Source organism: Monodon monoceros, unplaced genomic scaffold (assembly GCF_005190385.1).
Source record: "Monodon monoceros isolate NGI ecotype Baffin Bay Population unplaced genomic scaffold, NGI_Narwhal_1 Super_Scaffold_21, whole genome shotgun sequence".
In the NCBI taxonomy this organism is placed as follows: domain Eukaryota; kingdom Metazoa; phylum Chordata; class Mammalia; order Artiodactyla; family Monodontidae; genus Monodon; species Monodon monoceros.
In genome coordinates, this window is record NW_021703778.1 from 146,789,439 (window position 1) to 146,808,085 (window position 18,647).

The 18,647-nt window shown below is 55.6% G+C and overlaps 1 protein-coding gene across 1 annotated transcript; it reads right to left on the reverse strand.

The window, feature by feature from the left end:
- Window positions 1-725: 725 nt before the first annotated feature.
- Window positions 726-16,808, reverse strand: RPS6KL1 (ribosomal protein S6 kinase like 1). The gene is made up of 11 exons (XM_029237869.1): window positions 16,686-16,808; window positions 15,004-15,288; window positions 13,597-13,721; window positions 12,541-12,633; window positions 6,787-6,834; window positions 6,259-6,391; window positions 4,870-5,457; window positions 4,329-4,418; window positions 4,080-4,162; window positions 2,594-2,689; window positions 726-2,325 (listed from the first exon to the last, which is right to left on the reverse strand). Exons 2-11 carry the CDS (start codon window positions 15,137-15,139, stop codon window positions 2,215-2,217), a joined length of 1,503 nt encoding a protein of 500 aa, XP_029093702.1. The 5' UTR covers window positions 15,140-15,288; window positions 16,686-16,808; the 3' UTR covers window positions 726-2,214.
- Between the last annotated feature and the right edge of the window lie 1,839 nt (window positions 16,809-18,647).

Below are 18,647 nucleotides of genomic sequence, written 5' to 3' on the forward strand. Positions count from 1 at the left end.
ATACCATCTTCATGTGAAGGTCTGTCACGGGAACAGAGTGGCTCCTAGAGGGTAGAACTAGAGCTAGTAGAAAAAGCTTGGGTTCAGTGAAAGGAAGAATTTTAGGTCAGGTTTGGGGCATGGAGCTAGAAGCTTTAATTTCTTTAGTAAACCTACAAAGGAGGTACATTTAGCCCCATTTTTATCAAATGGAAATAGACTGTACGCCCCTTAAGGGCTGGGACCACAGTATTCTAAACTCAGGGCCTAGCAAAGTGCCGGATGTGCAGTGTTTATTGCATGAATGAGGCCCAGAAGTTGCAGAAGCAACTTGCACTTTGTACAGTAGTTGGAGGTGCTCTGACCTGACTGAGGGAGTGTAGCGGAAGGAACACAGACTTGGGAGCGGGCTTCACCAGGCTCTGGCCAGGTCCTGTCATTTCCCTCTTTGAATTCCAGTTTTCTCAGGAGCCACCATCTGTTGAAGAGGTCACCGTGAGGGTTAGGTCCACTCCCCTGCACCACCCCCAGGCACCATGACCCTCTTCGAAGATGTCTTTTCCTGTTTTACTTCCCACGGAGCCCAGTGCTGCCACTTTCTGGGGGGCTCACAACTGCTCTGCTGGGTACAGGCTGGCGTGCTGTTCACTACCAGCCCTGCTTCCTCCTTCCTAGCAGGATCCAAGCACACTCTTGGTTATCATGGAGCTTGCTCTGGAGGAACCCTCCCATCTCCCCATCTCCTCTCATTGCGTTAATGAGGCAAGGACACCAGAGGCAACAGCAGGCTTTATTGGAGTCGGGGTGGAGGGACGTGGGCAAGCCCCAGGGAGAGCCAGGACCTTCCAAAGGCTGCACCTCCCACGTCCCCCAGACGCGTCCAGAGGGCCTGAGGAGCTTCGCGCCATGCCCACAACAGGTCCCCAGCCCCAGATTTAGAGCTGGGCCTTCACAGCCAGACTGGAGGGTGGTGTCAGAGGCGCCACCTGGTGGTGCCGGAGACGCAGGCGGGAAGGAGTTGGTGGAGATCTGTGGAAGATTGTCTTCGATGCCACACCCCAGTGACAGGGTGAGTCCTGAGAGGAAGAAGGCCCCCAAATCCGGGGAGGGAATTGTCTTTGGGGATAACTACTTACCCCAGTTCTTCCGAGACCAGAAACATTTTGCTTCCGGCTAAATGCTTGGGCAATCATTCCATGTGTTTTGTGGTTTCATTTCAAAAGGATATGAAGTCACAGTGGGCAGTGGATTGAGTGGACCCTCAAGACTAAAATGCAAAATGGTAAACAGGACGAACGTCCGAGAAGGGAGTCCTAGTGGGTACAACTTTTCTTCAAGTGGCTTCAGCCTGGAGACTGAATGGCGGTCTCCCCTCAGACCCATGGGGCAGGTTTTCCTTTCTCTCCATATGGGTGGGCTAGCCGGGGAAGGGAGCTCTTTGTTTCCAAAATTTCTCTAAGTGGCAGAGCTGTGCCTTCCTCTCTCCCCCCATTCCTCTTTATCCTTATTTTCCTCCCCTCCTTTCCTTTTGCTCTCCAAAGTCTGTAATCACAAGATAAGGGGCATGGTCAGGAGGGGGGGATGGGTTGTCCTGTCCCATTCCCTCACCCCACCCCATGCCCACTACAGACTTCTTCCCTGCTTCCTCAGCCTCCCGACCCCCTGCAAAAGTAGCCTCTGGTGGAAGAGGCCCACTAGTTGCATGGTTAAGATGACCAGCCAGGGCAGCCCTGGTTTGGGACCACTAAGCCAGTGGACTAGTATCCTGAGATGAGTCTCCAGAGACATCCCGAGTGGGGCACATGGCAGATAATGAGTCACAAAATTTCACGGCTCAGCACGTGGTCAGTAGCTCAGAGCTAATGCAAAGGAAGGCACCTTTTAACATGGTAGGTCCAAGTTCAAGTACAGGGTGTGCATTCAGCAGGGGACTGTTGACTGATGGGTGGAGGGGTTCAAGCTGCCTAACAGGCTGAGGTCTCTCTTTCCCTCCCGCTCAGCACCGTCTAGGAAGGGTTTCTCCAGGACGTGGCTGGGGGACTCCGTAGGCCCTTCCTGGTCAGTGAAGAGACTTCTGAGGCCCAAGGGAGGGGCCCGACCAGGAAAGGCAAGCTGCCTTTCATTCTTTGCCCGAGGGCCGCCGATTAGAAGGGCCAGCTCTGGGTGGCAGGCAAAGAGAAGAGAGGAGATCCAGACCAGTCCAGCTGCTTCCACCGCCTACTCCACCCCCTCCGGTTACCCCACCAGTTTGCTCCACTGGATGCTGCTGAAAAAGGGGTGGGACTTGAGTTTGTTGACACCGCCTCCTCCAGCGCCCAGGCGCCCGGCGGGCTCAAACTGCAGCAGCTGTGGAGAAAGGCCCAGTCAGCACTGGGCAGGCCTTCCCAACCCCGTTGCTCCCTGCCAGCCCGGCCCACAGAACCCCCAGTGTTACCCTGGGGGACATTGGTGTTTGGCCACCAACATAATAGAAATTTGTTGTCCCCATTAACCTCCTGCACCCACATCAGACACCTAATACGCTGGGCGGCTTGTTCACACACACGGCTCTGTCCTCCCTTCTGTCCACCCTCAGTACAAAGAAGCTGCCTGCTCCGGGCCGGCCACACCTCACCTCAGTCAGCAGGGAGGCTGCGGGGCGACTGAGCCACTCGGGCAGCTGGAGCTGGGTGTGGGGTTGGATTCCTGAGGGGTGGCTCTGGGACAGCGCCTGGGAAGACACGGGGGCGACCCCAGGAGAGTCTGTACACTCCAATGGCGGCCAGGTTTTATCTTTTTCCCCCCGTGTCACATCTCATGGGGATGCTGCTGCTGCTGCTTGTTGCCTCTTGCTTTGGATCTACTGCATGTCAGGCTGCGGAAGATGCCTGAGACCCATTATCCGTAATTTCCACAACAACCTTCAGAGTAAGTATTATTACCCCCATTTTAAAGACAAGAAGCAGCCTCAGAGAGGTCAAGGGATTTGTGCTGAGTTCAGGGTTTGAACCCAGGTCCCTCTGGCTCCAAGCTTGCTAGAAACATTGGTCTTGGGTTGCAGTCAGGGCAGGCACTCTATCAGGAATAGCACTGAAACTTGTCTCCTTACAGAAAAAAAATTTCTATGGGCGACTCATTTGACATGGCGTCCTACTGTCAGGGCCAAGGCAGGGCTGTGGCGAGGGAAGAAGGTAGGACCTCTCTGTGCTCCAGAAGGGTGCAGCTGCGGGGAGCAGAGAGGTCTGTCTGGAGGTCAGGAAGAGAGGCAAGAAGCGACCAGGAGGAAGGCCAGAAGACCTGATCTGGAGACGTGGTGGGAGGCCAAGAGGAGAGAGCCACTGTGTGGGGCTGTGTGCAGCCAGGGCTCTCAAAGGCCCTGGCTACAGGACCAAACCAGGAGGGAGCCAGGAAGGACCAGTCAGATCTGGACTTCCGGTCACACTGCATCCACTTGGGGCATTCCCTGCTCAAATGCAGTTTGGCCTCTCCCTGCTGCCCGACCTAACCAGCCCCAGGTGTGGTGTTGAACTCACGAGCGAGGATGGAGGGCGGAGGCCATCATCCTGAGCAAGGGTACTTGCCAGGGGACTTTAAGCTCTGGGTTGACCCAGGCCGGACAGGGCAGCTGCCAGCCTGGGATGAAGGAGGCCCTCTCTCTGGTCGTCCAGCCAAAGTCTGGGGGTTATAGCTCTGAAGGGTGTGGATGCGGGGAGTGAGCAGCGGGGAGAGGAGGCTTGGGGGATGATCCGGTGGCCTTCTAAGTAAAAGGGCTGTGTCAAACTCCACCCTCCCTCCAGATCCAGGCCCGGACGCTCTCTTCCAGAAACCTTCGCTGATCATCCCGACTCAACTCTCACTGAGTTGACAGTCTCCCTAGCTATAGCCACTCATCTGGCAGTGGTGCGAAGTGTAGCCATGGCCTGGGTGGGAGTGGCTTCCATGGTCTCTCATGGCCTTGGCGGTGGAGGCGGGAGCTGTGCTGGCAGAACACTGGGCCCGACGGCCAGGTCTCCGGGACCCAGGCAGGCTCTGCCCCAACACCGACTGGCTGGACTAACCCCAGCCCCTCCTACATTCAGTGACACCCACGAGGCCCTACACCCTGCCCACACACCGCTCACCGTTCCCGTCAGCAGTTCATACAGCAGAGACCCAAAGCTCCACCAGTCGCAGGCTTCGGTCAGCTCAGAAATCCCACCCACCTCTGTGGGAACAAGAACATACGTGTCTCAGTCTCGCCCGCCCAAGGAGGCGTGTCTCCCCTCCACTCACCCTACCCAGGTGCCCCAGGTCCCTCCATCATCCTCAGTCCCCTGGCTCAACCCACATAAAGACACCCAAGGGCTACCCCCTACCCCTTCCCTTCTTGCCTGGGGCGCTGTAGAGTTTGTCCAAAGCCTCTCTGCAGCACTGGGGCTCCACCTCTGACCACTGGCCGAAATACGTGAGCCGGATGTGGCCTTGTCATGCAGTGCATGCAGGGAGGAATAAAAGGGGACAAAAATTGCTATTAGTCATCTTGGAGCTGCAGGCATGACGCAGGGGACTCCAGCGCTTCTCCCAACAGCCACAAGGCAGGGGCCAGCGGCTGCACTGGGCAGAAGCTCCCTAAGGGCCCGCCCCCCCCCCCAACGCCGAGGCCCCGAAACAACCTGGTCTTCACAGGAGCCTTGCCCTGAGCTCATCGAGGGAAAGGGTTTGTTTCCCAAGCTCAACCCTGACCAACCAGGCTCAGCAGAGTCCTTCCTGAAAAGGCCGGGGAGGGGAGGCAAGGGAAGAAGCAGATAACCTCTGCATCCGCTTGACTTTGGGGAAATTTCCTTCTCTGTCTTGAGGCTTCGGGGGCCTCCCGCCGGAGGGGTGGGGTAGGGTGAGGGCCCACTCTTCTCCCCCTGGGCCCAGGGCTCCTACCTGCCTGGTCCAGGAGCAGGTTCCGGGGATTGAGGTCCCGGCACAGCACCCCCTGCTCGTGCAGCGCCTCCAGGGCCACCAGCATCTCGGCTGCCCACTGCCTCACCTGCTCCTCCCTCACACTCCAGGCGGCTCCACCGGTTGAGGGGCGGCTCCGACCTCTGCCTCGGCCACAGCCCCCCAGCACCCGGCCGGCCCCTGCACGAACCCAAGGGAGCCCGCAAGGGGGCCCCGGATCAGAGCTCTGGCCAGGCCCCCGCCTGGCTTGGTGGTGCAGGTGGCCACCTGGGGCCTTTGGAAGGTCCCAGGAGCAGGAAGGGCCGGTCCCGGCTGAGGGTTCACCTTCAGCCTCTCTCTGGGGTCTGATGGCTGCAGCCCCCCTGGCCGGGGTAAGGCTCTGAGAAGTCCGGGGAGGCTCCAGGGGGATTCCGTCCTGCAGGCAGGTGTGGCCAGGTGGGAAGCGAGCTGGGGTCTGGAGGCTGAGTCGGGAGTTGAGCTGAGCCTTCATCCTCTCCAGGCTGGAGCCAGACCTAGTCCCAGACTGTTGGAGGCACGGCTGGGAGAGCAGGTGGGACCACAGAGTGCCTCCTGGGCCGTGCAGAGGGCGCAGCAAGCATGGGGACAGGAGTAAAGGAGCGTGGGGCCCAGGTCCCTCTCCCACTCCCGCCCCCCCCCCCCCCCCCCCCCCCCCCCGTCTTGGGCACGGACCCTTTGCCTTCCAGGTCCTCACCTCTGCTCCCTCCCCTCCCTCAGCCTAGGATGCCCTCTCCCCTCCTCTCCACCCACCTAAAGTGGCCCCAGCCTCACAAGCTGGCACAAAATAGGTGCTTAACCCCTAAGGAGATGTAAATTATTCTTAATGTCCTTGGTCTACGTGGTGGGTTCGCCAGTGTTCAATGTATTATAATTTTTTTTAAGGGAGAAAAGTGTAATGAAGCTTAAGTAAGTAAAATAAAAACAAAGCCAGGCACGGACCTGCGACGACTGTATGTCATGACCCAGAGATGTGTACCTCATTTAAAAAAAAGTCATAGCTGATCAATAAATATGTGCTACGTGACCCAGTTCCTGTCCTTACAGCTTCAGCACCATCACCCCACGGGGCCACTCTGAGGGGTGGGCACAGACTAGGAAAGTGAAAAGAGCCAAGACTGGAGGAGAGGGTGACAAAGGGGGCATCTGCATAAATGCCCTCTCACCCACCCAAGATGTGAACATCCTCCCAGGACGTCCCCTGCCCCCCTGGCACCACACAGAAGCCCCCAGCAGCCATCATCCTCCAGGAAGGCTGGGTCCCCTGGTCTGTGCTGGGCATCTGGGCTCGGCAGTTTAAGAGGATGAGACAGGACGACATCCCAAAGGCCTAAGGAGCTGACAGGGCCCCCTCACCTTGCACATGCTCCAGGTGCAGGAAGATGGAGTCCTCGCTCACAAAATACCGCAGCAGCTTGGTCATGTAGGGGACGCCGTGTGGGATGATGGTCAGCCGCTCCCGGCTCACCGCGTGGCACCTGGACAGGCTCTGGGGAGGGAGCAGAGCAGGCAGATCAGCTGGGGGCTGGCCAGAGGCTGCTCTGCTCTTCAGGGGCAACCAGACGAAGGGTGGGAGCCACCCTGGAGAGCAGCTGCCTGCCCCCAGTTCCTAACCTGACCCTCAACCCTCTTTCCACCCTGGAAGGCAGGCCCTCCCATCTCTGGTCCAAGGATGAGGCAATGTGTGTGTGCGTGTGTGCACGTGCACATTTCTGGGAGGCAGGGTGCATGCTGGGGGCAGAACAAACAGCTGTTGGATTTGGAGGGAGTGTGGGTTTCCCATACGGCTTCTGGGTAGAGGTTCCCCAGGGGGTAGGGGTTTCCAAGAGCTCTGAGAAAGTCCAAAGGGGAATGCAGAACGGCAGGGGGTTGGGCGGCACCTGCCTTCACCACGAAGGTCCCTCCAGTCGCTGGGTCCTGGACCAGCTGCACCTGCCGAGGTCCAGGAGGCACTAGTCAAGTCACATGCTAGTTCCCGGGACTCCATGGCCCCAGCCCCAGCCTCCCAGGGTCCTCCACCAAGGCTGGGCTGGGAGGCCAGGCTTTGGTAGTGCAGAGTGTACCCCCCACCGCCAAACTGACATCAAACCTGTCCTGCTCATCCACCCTTGTTAGATCTGCAGGTCTTAGCTCAGGTACCACCTCCTCCAGGAAGCCTTCCCAACCCTCACGTTAGGCTGGGGCTCCTAATCTGTCTCCAGTGCTCTCTGGGCTCACCCTATCACACTGTGTCTAATTTCCTGTCTCCCCGCTGGGCTGTGAGCTCCGAGAGGGCAGGGACCACATGTCCAGCTCTGTACTCCCAGAGGCCTGCATAGGACAGGGAGGTAGTCGGTGCTTCCCGCATGCATGCTGAGTGGTCCATCCTGTACGGTCCAAGGGTGTCATGGCTGGAAGTGACCTCAGAGCCAGTCACCTTCTCTGATCTCTTATTTTACAGGTGAAGAAGCCAAGGCTCTGAGAATGTGGCCCCAGTGGTGCCCGAGACCTTGTGGTCTTGCCATGCTCCTTCAGGTCTCATCCCCTGCCCCCAGCCCCTTCTCTTAAATGGTCTTTCTTTCTGGAGGCTATCTTTGGAGGGCAGTCCACTCCTTCTCCTGTTGGTTTTGCTTGGAGGCAGTGGTCTGCCAATTGCTGGGCAGAGCCTTGTTTGGAGTTGGGCCCTAGACTCATCTCCATGGTGGGCAGGGGTGGACCCCAGCCATAGGAGAGGACACGTCAGGGGAGGAAAGCGGAAGATTCGGCCCAGATGAGGGGCATGTGGGGGGCAAGGCCAGCACCCTGGTGTTGTGACTTCTTAGCCGTCAGCCTGCCCTGCACACGTTCCCCGTAGTGGCACATGGGAACCAGGCCCTGAGGCCAGGCCACTGGGCAGTGACAAAGGCTGCAGCCTACGATTGGGGTTCAGATCTTGGGTGAGTGAATTGATTTTCTCATCTACCAAACAGGAATTACAAATGCCCACCCTCCCTTATCACTGGTTTGTTGAGGCCACCAATGGGAAGGCCCTTGGAGAATGTAAAGGCGGTGGGAATGTCAGTTACATTTGCCAAGTCACATGGCCTCTGTGAACCTTGGCCTTCTTCACTGCAAAATGGGTCATAGCAGTACCTCCTTCAGAAGGCCATTAGGAGGATTCTATTAAAGCGAGCAACTCAAGTACAGCAGCAGCCTGTGCCTGCCACATAACATGCTCTCAATAGTCTAGTGACGATTATTAATATCATCACAGGGAAACCCCACACTGGCTATACAGCATTTACTCTGCGCTAAGGGCTTTATCTAGGTCATTTAGTTTCATTCTCCAGCCCTACCAGGTGAGCATTACTAGTGACTCATTTTACTGATGAAGAAATTGAGGTTCAGAGAGGTTACGTTGCCTACGGTCCCCCTGCTAAAAAGTAGTAGAGCCAAGATGTGAATCCAGGCAGGCTGATCCCGGAGCCCTGGAGACATAACTTCAAATAGGGGCACAACCAGGTGACCTGGTGCATGCCTTCCCCTCTGGGCCTCACTTTCCCCATCGTCAGTGAGATGAAGGTGGTGGACTCTGAGCACAGGGGCAGCAGGCGTGAGGCATCCCTTCTGACCACTAGAGGTCTCTCCTCCAACAGCCAGAGATGGAGTCCAGCCTAGTCCCAGCTCTTTGGCCAAATTTATGCAAAGCTTGAAAAAGAAAGAAAGAGAACTCTGGGGTCATTTAGGATAATACAGTTTCCCACAAGTGCTGACACCCCGGATAATTCCCTACTGCCACTTGCCAAGTGGGATTCCCCTCCACCTTGTCTTGTCTTGGGCAAGTCTTCTCGTTTACAAAAAAACAGCAGTGAAGGTCGTGGAGGCCAGAAATAAAACTTGATCAGTACATTGAAACAAGTGTGTTAAAAAAGAGAAGAAAAAATATATATATACACACACATCTATCAAGAAAGAATTAGACCAAACCATTAACAGTGATTATCTTGGAATTAGATAGGATGGTGGGGAATTTTTTTTTCTTTTCTGTTCTAAACTCCTTTCTCTTTCATGGTATTTCAAAAGGGGGCATTTTCCCATTAAACCAAGCAAATAAAAAAATCCCCTTTCTCTTTTGCTCTGTGCTATAGAGCACTAGTTTGTCCCTTGACCTCATGAACCTCAGTTACATTCTCTGTAAGACAATGATTAAAATGCAGCACTGTCCAGGGACTTCCCTGGTGGTCCAGTGAGTAAGAAAGACTCGGCACTCCCAATGCAGGGGGCCTGGGTTCGATCCCTGGTTGGGGAACTAGATCCCACATGCATGCCACAACTAAGAGTCTGCATGCCACAACTAAAAGGTCACACATGCCACAACTAAGAAGTCCACATGCCGCAACTAAGACCTGGCACAGCCAAAATAAATAAATACATAAATACCTTTAAAAAAATGCAGCACTGTCCAGTAGGACTTTCTGCCATGATGGAAATATTATATATCTGCACTGCCCATTAGAAGCCATTAGCCACATGTGGCTATCAAGCCCTTGAAAGGTGGCTGGTGCCACTGAGAAATAGAATATTTAATTTTAATTAATTTTAATGAATTAAAATAGTCTTATGTGGCTGGTGACTACTGTATCGGACTGCACAGGTTTATAACCCTTTTCCTCCCCAGGGTGACCGAGCGGGTTTAATGCAACAGCTTGGCAAACTAGAATGGGCCTTACGAATGTCAGGTGAGTATTGCTATCGGGAAGGTGGAAGGCAGTTCTGGTGAAGGGTGCCTGCCTTCATCTTTTTAAAAAGGGAAATGTCGGGCTTCCCTGGTGGCGCAGTGGTTAAGAATCCGCCTGCCAATGCAACGGACACGGGTTTGAGCCCTGGTCCGGGAAGATCCCACATGCCGCGGAGCAACTAAGCCTGTGAGCCACGCTACTGAGCCTGCGCTCTAGAGCCTTCGAGCCACAGCTACTGAGCCCACGTGCCACAACTACTGAAGCCTGAGAGCCTAGAGCCCGTGCTCCACAACAAGAGAAGCCACCACAATGAGAAGCCCGTGCACAGCAACAAAGACCAAATGCAGCCATAAATAAATAATAAAAAATAAAAAGGGAAATCTCTTTTTTAAAAATGAAACCCACTGAGTTCTCGGGATTCAGGGACAATGAAAGCTTTGGTGAAACACATTAACCCTTTCTTTTAAAATGTCCACAGTATCAAGGTCAGGAGGACTCCTCCTGGAGCAAACAAATCCAGAAGTTTCAAGCAGGTTCTCAAGCACTAAGGTCCACAGGGGCTGGGCATGTGAGCCAATGGGCAGGATGAGAAAGGGGCCGACGGAGGGCAGGTGCCCCATTAAATCGGGCAGCCCGTCCTCTGCTCCGGCTGACATGAATGTGAGGCAGCATTTCCAGAGCTTCTGATTTCTCAGGATAAGTAGGAAATCTGGACTTCTCTATGAAACCTGCCAATTTTTAAATGCTGATAACTAACAATAATTCAAAAAACACCCCTGTGTTTGAGCCAAAAACACGGAAGTGACTTGGCTGGTCTTCTCTTTCTTCCCCTCCCTGACTCAGGGCCTGGATCCGGGACAAAGCTCGGCAAATAGGCAGCATTGTCTCCCAAGCCCCCCAGGCTCCCCAAGAGCAGACCCTGGCTCTCCTGGCCTGCTGCCTGCCTAGTCCTTGATCCACCCTCCTTGCTCTTCCCTGCCACCCCCTACCCCTGCCAGTATCTCTTCGGTCCTGAGGGACCCCCCCGCTCCCCAGCCCCTTTAGCCCTCACAATGGGGTGTTTCTGGGGGCACTCAAGGCTTCCTGAGCGGGGCCCTCTGCTCCCCCTGAGTCTGCGAGCTGCTGCAGGCTGGTACTGCCCTCCCACCTGCCTGCCCAGATCTGCCTGGGCAGAGCTGTGGTATGGAATGTGGTGATACTCATCCAGGCCTGGCTGCAGGGACCTGGGCCCAGTGGCCCCAACACCTCTCCTAATTTGAGGAGATTGGTGTTCCTGGCTTGGGAATGACTCAGAAAAAGGAAGCAGGATTTTAGGAGGGAGGTGGAGTAAGTAAATTGAGTGCCCAAGAAAGTATATAAAAAGAAAGAAAAGAGGGCACTCTCAAGACAGAATGGCTGGGCTTGGCCTGAATTTCTAATTCCCATATGCACAGGCCTCAGTATATGGGATTCCAAAAATGCTTTGCCCATGTGTGTCTGGGGTTAAATTCAAATTCGGGGAATTCTGTCACAGACCTCCCTCTTGGAGATTCACTGTGTACATCTACATCCTAAAAGCCTGAAACTTCCTATACTTAAAAACTGAAGTAATGTAACTTTAGCTCACTGTTTCCAAAACTTATTTGACCCAGAACCCCTCTCTCCAAAACACCACTGGTTCGGTGGGATCCCACACGGGGAAACAGTGGTGGCTGTCACCTCCTCCGCCTGCCCGGGGAAGCGGCCAAGCCACGTGGACTCGCGCAATGGGAGGGAAGGGCTGGGCAGATGGAAGCTGCTGGGCCTTGGCTGACAGACTGGGGCCTGTTCCAGGGACCTGGGAGCAGCAGCTGGAGCAAGGCTGGGATGGGAAGCCTGCTCGCCACACACTCTCGTCATTCGCCTTCACGGCCACCAAACTTGTATCAAATGCTTTAGCGTGTGCTAGGCCTTTCCCCCGAATCATTTCACTTTAGTTCCCACATCATGCTGGGTGGGGCAGAGGTGGGTGGGAGGATCCTTACCTCCACTTCCAGATGAGGAAACCAGCGCCCAGACAGGGAAAGGAGCTCGTCTGTGGCCACGTGGTGCTAGCCCGGCCAGCACTTCACCCTCGGCATGTCGGGGAGCACACACCGGTCCCCTTTTCTCTGCGGGCTCCCAGACCCGTCCAAATCCCCCATGAGTGTTTTAAATTACAGGTGCCTGGGCTCAACCCTAGAAATTCTGACTCAGTGGGTTTGGGATGGGGCCGGCGCATCTGTATTTTTAGGAAGCTCCCCGAGGGGATTCTGATAAACAGCCAGTTTGAGGAAAAAAACGCTTTAGCAAATATTCAGGTATCCCTGGGCTGGGGCGAAGAGCGATCAAATATTGGCTCAAATCTCATTTGACCCAACTTGTCTGTCCTTCTGATGAGTGTCCCAGGTTCAGGTTTGGCTGTCAGCTCCTATCTTCCTGTCTGCCCTGAATTAAGGGAAAAGATCCTAGATGGGGTCAGGATGGGGGGTGGCCGGAGGAGCCAGGAGAGAAAGGGCAGAGCTGCCAAGGCCCTGGACAAGGCACCAGCCCACTTCGACCATCCGCAGAACGGGTTTCTGGAGATAAGCGCACTCCCGCCACAGGAACCTCTGGGCTGTGCTAGGTGGGGAGACTCCTGGCTGCAGCCCTGGCGAAGTGGAATTGGGGCAGGCAGGCAGGCAGGGCAGCGCGGGCTGGCTGGGCGCCCCGGAGGGAGTGGCTTTCTGCGTCTGAGCGGGCGGGCTGTGGAGAGGAGCTGCGCGCCTCTGCTTTTTCCTCACATTTTCCTTTCCAGAGCTGACTGGTGTGGGCTGGGGTGGAGGAAGGGTGGGGGACCGCCACAGCCGCTCTCCTCCCCTTGGACCCTCTGACCCCTTTCCAACACCTGCCCTCCCAATTATACGCAACACCTCCTCCCACACCTCGGGCGGTGCTCACTCACCTTCTCGATGACGGCAACCACCTTGCAGCCCCTCAGCTGCTCTAGGGCAGAGCTCAGTGTGCGGATGGGCCGCAGCCTCAGGCTGCTAAAACCCTGCAGAGGCAGGAGAGAGCCACGTAGCGGCCTCAGGGTGAGTCCTACTCAGCCACAGCCTTCTCAGCAGGCAGTGGGCAGGGCCCCGGCTGCCAGGAGAGCAGTGGCCACAGAGGGCAGGACCGGGGTACAGGCAGGGCCCACCTCACAGGGACAGACTGAGCAGAGAAGCTGGCCTTGGTCCAGGGTGGCCAGGCCACCCTCTCAGCTCGGTCCCCACCTAGCCCTCCTCCCAGACACAGGGAGTTCTCAGGGCTTCAGAAACCCCCTCTCAGAAGCCTCATCCACAGGAGGCAGATACGCCCAGGGAGGGGGGAAGTAACCTGGGAACGTGTGCATCTTGGGAAACACGCCTCGAAGACCAAGGCATGTGGCCCAGGCACCTGCTTTGGGGGAAGCAGCTTACAAGGTGCAGCAAGCCTAGAAGGGGTGTGTACGTGCACACCTGTGGGCTTGAGAAGTGTGCGTGTATCTTCAACCCTTTCTGAGTGCCCACTGGGTCAAGAAAAGCCGTATGGGGAGAGGACTTTTGCACATTTATATATGCACATATTCATGTGTGTGTATATGCACGTGGGTATTTATGTCTGCTCCGAATACTCACTGCAGCCCAGCCAAACACAGAGAGATCTGGGAGCCTGAGTGTGCGCATAGGTGAGCACGTGTACGGGCCATGCGTGAGGGTAGGGAGGTGTGTGTGTGTGTGTGTGTACTCTGTGGGGGCGTAAGACTGGACTGGAGATGATTCACTAAGCGTTTGCAAATGAATGAATTATGGAGAGTGTGGGATAGAGAGGAAGCCAGGAGGGGGGCAGGAGGGCAGCCCTGGCACACACACCAGCCGAACTGTGCTCTCCACCGTCTGCCTGCCCCCCGGGATGGCGGGCGACAGCTCCTTGGCCTGTGGGGTGAGGGCCTCAGCTCTCTCCCCTCAGAGCCCTCAGGCCTTTGGGGTCTCCTTACCGTGCCAGGGCTGGCTCCACTGCTCAGCGTCCTCTGCAGGTGGCAATTAAAGATCTCCTCCGCCCGCCGCAGGTACTTGGTAATTTTCAGCTTTACAGCCTCACATCTCTCCTTGTTGGGGTCGACTGTGGGGAGGAGGGGTCCTGTCCTTGGGAGGACGCTGGGGTTTGGGCTCCCACTGCCCGCCCTCTGCCCTCCATAGGAGGTAGTGCCTATTTCTGATGCTGCTCAGTGGATTCTGACCCCACCTCTGTCCTTGGGTCCTCCTCTGGATGGGAGACCAGCAGGGGAGGAGGAGGAGGGATGGTGGCAGGAGAGGTTGGGAACCACAGTCGCCACTCAGCCTACAGCACTTTACAGTTGGCACCTACTACCTCGCTGGCCACCATCACACCCTGGGAAGGGACACAGTGTGGATTTCCATGTCCGTTTTTCAGAGTAGGAGACAGAAGCCCCCAGAGAGCACACGTTCTATCTCTGATGCCCAGTGTGAAAGAGGCCAGAATGGGGATCAGGACGGGAGGGTAAAGGAAGTCACTGGACAGGCACGAAGCCCAGGTGTTGAGAGGTCTCATCGGAGGGAGGGTAGGAAGCGTGAATTGGGGCCTGACTCCTACCCCCAGCCTGGCCACCAAGGCCCTCAGGGGTCTCCAAGTGGCCTCAGGGCCAGCCTCTCCCCCTACTTGGAAATGCCTTCCTTTTCCCTGAACAGGCCTCCCCTCTCACCTCCAGGCCTGTGCGGTTCTCCCTCTGGAGCCCCACCCAGCCCTTCAGGACAACATGCCCACCATTCTTCAGTACTCAGATTAGGGTTCTGACTTCTAGAAAATGCCCTATGCCAGCCTAGTCTGGCCTCAGTTTCCCTCTTCCCTCCCTTCAGTCCCTCCTCATTGTTCTTGCCACCTGGGACTGTAATAGTCCATCATCAACTCATCAATCTCCCCCCATTAGAATGCAAGCCTCCCGAGGGCAGGACCCCAGCCCAGCTCCAGGGGCAGGCAAGCCGAGTGAGCTAAGCGCACAGCCTCTGGAGCCCACACTGTTCAAATCCCAGCTTTGCCACTTGACAGCTGTGGAGTCTCAAGCAAGCTAGTTAACTGCCCTGTGCCTCAGTTTCCTCATCTGGAAAACAGGAACAAAAATCATTCTTATCTATTTGGAAGTATATGCAAGAACATATACAGTGGTTTGTATTACTGTGAATGGGAAATGAGGTGATACAAGTAAAGCCCTTAGACCAGCGCCTGGTGTATAGAAACCGTTCGATAAATGAGAACTGTTATTACTGTCCTTTGCAGAGGCCCTGCAGGGCCCACACAGAGAGCCCTGCTCGCCCAGCTCAGATGGACAGATGGCGGGATAAGCCCTTCACCACCGGCCTCCGTCCCTGCCCAGCCCCAGCCTCACCATTTACGCCTCGGAGCAGAACGTCCACGCCATTCTGGTAGTGGCTGAAGGCTGCCTCATACTCCTCACTGACATCACGCTCCAGGGCCAGCCGGATCTGTGTGGCTGCATCCACAAGGTAGTCGCGCTTGGTCATGTCAGATGCCCCTGGAGTGACCCGATTGCGAATCTGCTCCCGGTACACTAGGGCCTGGGACCGCACTCATGAGCAGGGCTCGGGGTCCAGGCCAGGGCCAGGGGGGCACTCATGGGCCACCAGGCTCATGGCTGCCCTAGAGCAGGGACCTGGAATGAGCAGAGGCATTAGGGAGAATCCTGCTGGGAGTAACACCCCATCTGCACCCTGGTTTCCTCCACTGAGTATTGGGAAGACCAATGCTCACGTCCAAGGGTTGGAGGGATCAGAGCTAATGTGGGTAATATCCCTCACTGAGCCAGATCTGTCCTAAGTGGTGGTAATAACAGAATAATAACATGCTTTGGGCTCTGGGTTTTTTGTTTTCAATTCAAATTCAGTTCATCAAGTATTTCTTGAGCACTTACTATGTGTTGAGCACTGGAGAGAGCTGAGGATATGCCTGCAAAGGGCCTCTATACACATTAAACATGGAGGTCACACACTCTGAGGCTGAAGCCAGGGCCCGGGGCCCAAAGGCCATTCCTTATACTGTTCCCTCCATCCTGCCTGTTCTCCCCTCCCTGGTCATCCCATGGGAATCTCATTTATCCTTCAAGGTTCGGCTCCATGGCACCTCCTCGAACAGAATGGATTGCCCCTGCTTTATTTCATTTCCCTAGGTCCTGAGGTCAGTGTGGCCAGGGAGTGAGGACCCCCAAGAAGCCAGGCAGAGAGCCGGGCACAGGGCTTGGCCTTAAAGTCTGCGGGCAAATGAGCTGACTGAGTGGCAGATTCAGTGCCACTCTGGGTGGAGTTAGAGGAATGAGGTCAGAGCCCAACCAGCCCTAGGGAGGGGATGCCTCTGGCCTCCTGGCTCTGTCTCTGAGAAGGTCAGGAGGCCACGTGGCCTCCAAGGACCGTACAGCAGCTCCTCCCTGAGCAGTGTGCGATACAAGTGGCCAAAGGGATAAGTGCAGTGTCTTCAGGAAAGGAAAGGGCTCAGAGAGAGGCCAGCAGAGTTGCCTTTGCCCCTCACTGCAGCCTCTGCACCTTCGCTCCCTCAGGCCCCACTGGGAAGGGGCAGGGCCCAAATTGCCAACTTCAGGTCATTTCTGCCTCTGTGGAGAGAGGGAGGAGAGAACAGGATGGGGAGTGGGGCGGGGAGGAAAACCCACATTGTGAAGCCAGCGGGAGCTGAACCCTGGCCAGGATGCGGCCAGGAGGTGGAGGGAGGGGGGAAGGGAAGCCGCACCCTCCCCACTCGGCCTAGTCACCAGGGACATGCCGCGCTGAGCCCTGTGCTCAGAGGCACCAAGGCCGACAGGGCGGGCTGCTCTGTGTCAGGGCCCGGTTTCCGGGACCACCCGCCGGGCCGGGTCCTTCCGGGCAGAACCGCATAGCCGCGCCTGGACCCAGAAAGCGTCGCGTCCAACCCGCGAGTCCCCGGTACGCAAGGTGCACCGCCCCTCGGGGGTCGTCGAGGAAGGCGGGCTGGGGGAGTGAGAAGAGGGGGCATCCTCTCCTAGGGGAGGGGGATGGAGGAGGAGCCGGGCAAACACCGTACCTGCCCGAGCCAGGAGCTCGGTCCGCGTGGCCAGACCCAGCCCGGCCGCCACTGCCCCTTCGCCCCCGCGGGGGACCTTGCACCGTGGGCGGCTGCTTTCAGCCCTCCACCCAGGTTCAGGAGTCTGGCCGGATGCAGCTCGGTCATTGGTTGCAGATGAGCTCATCCTCTATCCGTTAGAATAAACCACCAATCAGCGCCCGGCTCGACTTCTGCGGGGCCCTTAAAGCAGAAGCGCCCGCAAAGCGGAGCGCTGGGGGAGGGGGAGGGGGAGGGCGGCGGGGAAGGGATTGGGGTGGGGGTAAAAGCTGCGAAGAGAGGAGGTCCAGAATGTCACAGGGATGCGGAAGGAGTTGCTTCAGAAATCTAGGCCGACTAAAAGCACACATGCAGCTTCCAGGACTTTTCTCATCCATTACTTCATTCATTTATTCAACTATTTAAATATTATGTATTGAGAGACTACTGTGTGGGAGGAGCTAGATGCCAAGATACCGCGACGGAGGGGACAGTCTCTGCTCATGTCTTCATGGGGTTTACAGTCTAGGGAGGGTTACAGGGATTAAAGAACTAAAGAATACAGTTGATATTTCATTCCAGTTGTGATCAGAGTTGTGAGAGAGAAGCACCACAGGGGCCATGAGGCAGCAAGGGGAGTGACCTAGTCTGGGGGTGAGAAGACTTTCGGGAGGGGGTGATATCTGAACTGGGCACACAGACCTCACCTGCACCCTAATGCTGCCTGGACTCACACTATTCTTCCCTAGTGCAATTGCTCTCTTCTAGATACCTTTTCACTCCATTCCCTTCTAATTCCCAACACCTCCTCCCCCTCACTCAGCCAAAGACCATGCTTCTTCCATCCCTTGAAAATTTAGGAACACAGACTCCTACCCTGCCTGCTATCTGCCTTCTGGCCAGGTCTGCACCCACATACCGTCTCCCCATCTCTTTCGATAGATGGCCTGTCCGAGCCCCATCAAAGGCCAACCTTCCCCTTGGGATCAATCTTGTCCCGTCACCTCCTCAAGGAACCCCGTCCGGCAATTCTCCCCTTTCTCTCCTACATCATTAATTTTTGGCTCCCACTGCATCGTTCATTCCTGTCTGAAACAAACATCATGCTGATTCTCCCATCTTGAAAACAAAACAAAAAACACTCTTGGCCTCACTTCTCTCCTATCTACCACCCCAGGTTTGCAGCAAAACTCCTCAAAAGAGATGTCTCTACTGTCTCCAGTTTCTCTTCTCCCACTCTTTCTTGAACCCACTCTTTCTTGAACCCACTCTGATGAGGCTTTCTTCCCTGACATCGCTCTGAAATAGCTCTTGGTCAACCAGGAGCTCCATGACCTCCTGGGTGCTAAACCCAATGGTCATTTCTCAGTCCTCATCTTACTTGACCTCTTAGGAGCATCTGACCCAGGTGATCACAGCCTTCTGTCCATGCAGTTTCTCCCCAGGCTTCCAGGACCCATACTCTCTATTGCCTCCCTCTCACCAGCAGCCCCTTCTCTGTCCCCTGTGATGGCTTCTTCTCTTCCAGATGTTTGAGTGTGCCAGTTTTGGGCATCTTCCTTCTCTCTGTCCTTACTCACTTGATGAGGGATTGCACCTAGTCTCATGATTTTAAGTAGTATTCTTCCATATATTGATGATTCTGTATATCTATTTACAGATACCTTATATTTTCTGTATCCCTTAGCCCTCACCTCTCTACCAGACTTAAATATTTAATAGGCTAATAAAACACCTCAAATTCAAAGAGTCCAGAACCTTGGAAAAATTATGCTGAATGAAAGAAGTCAGACACAAAAGGCTACTTACTGTAAGATTCCATCTATATATAATTTCCAAAATAGGCAAATTCATAGAGACAGAAAGTAGATGTCTAGGAGGGGGGGATGGAGAGTGGATTATAGGTATGGGTTCCTTTTGGGGGGGTCAACAAATGTTCTGGAA

Excerpts from the sequence above, each read along its gene's own strand:
- RPS6KL1 (XM_029237869.1), bottom strand. The coding sequence starts at position 15,139 with ATGACCAAGCGCGACTACCTTGTGGATGCAGCCACACAGATCCGGCTG. Across the intron at positions 6,392-6,786 it reads GAGGGACCTTCGTGGTGAAG|AGCCTGTCCAGGTGCCACGC; the intron begins GCAGGTGCCGCC and ends CTCCCTCCCCAG. Across the intron at positions 2,690-4,079 it reads ATGAACTGCTGACGGGAACG|GCGCTGTCCCAGAGCCACCC; the intron begins GTGAGCGGTGTG and ends GTGTCTTCCCAG.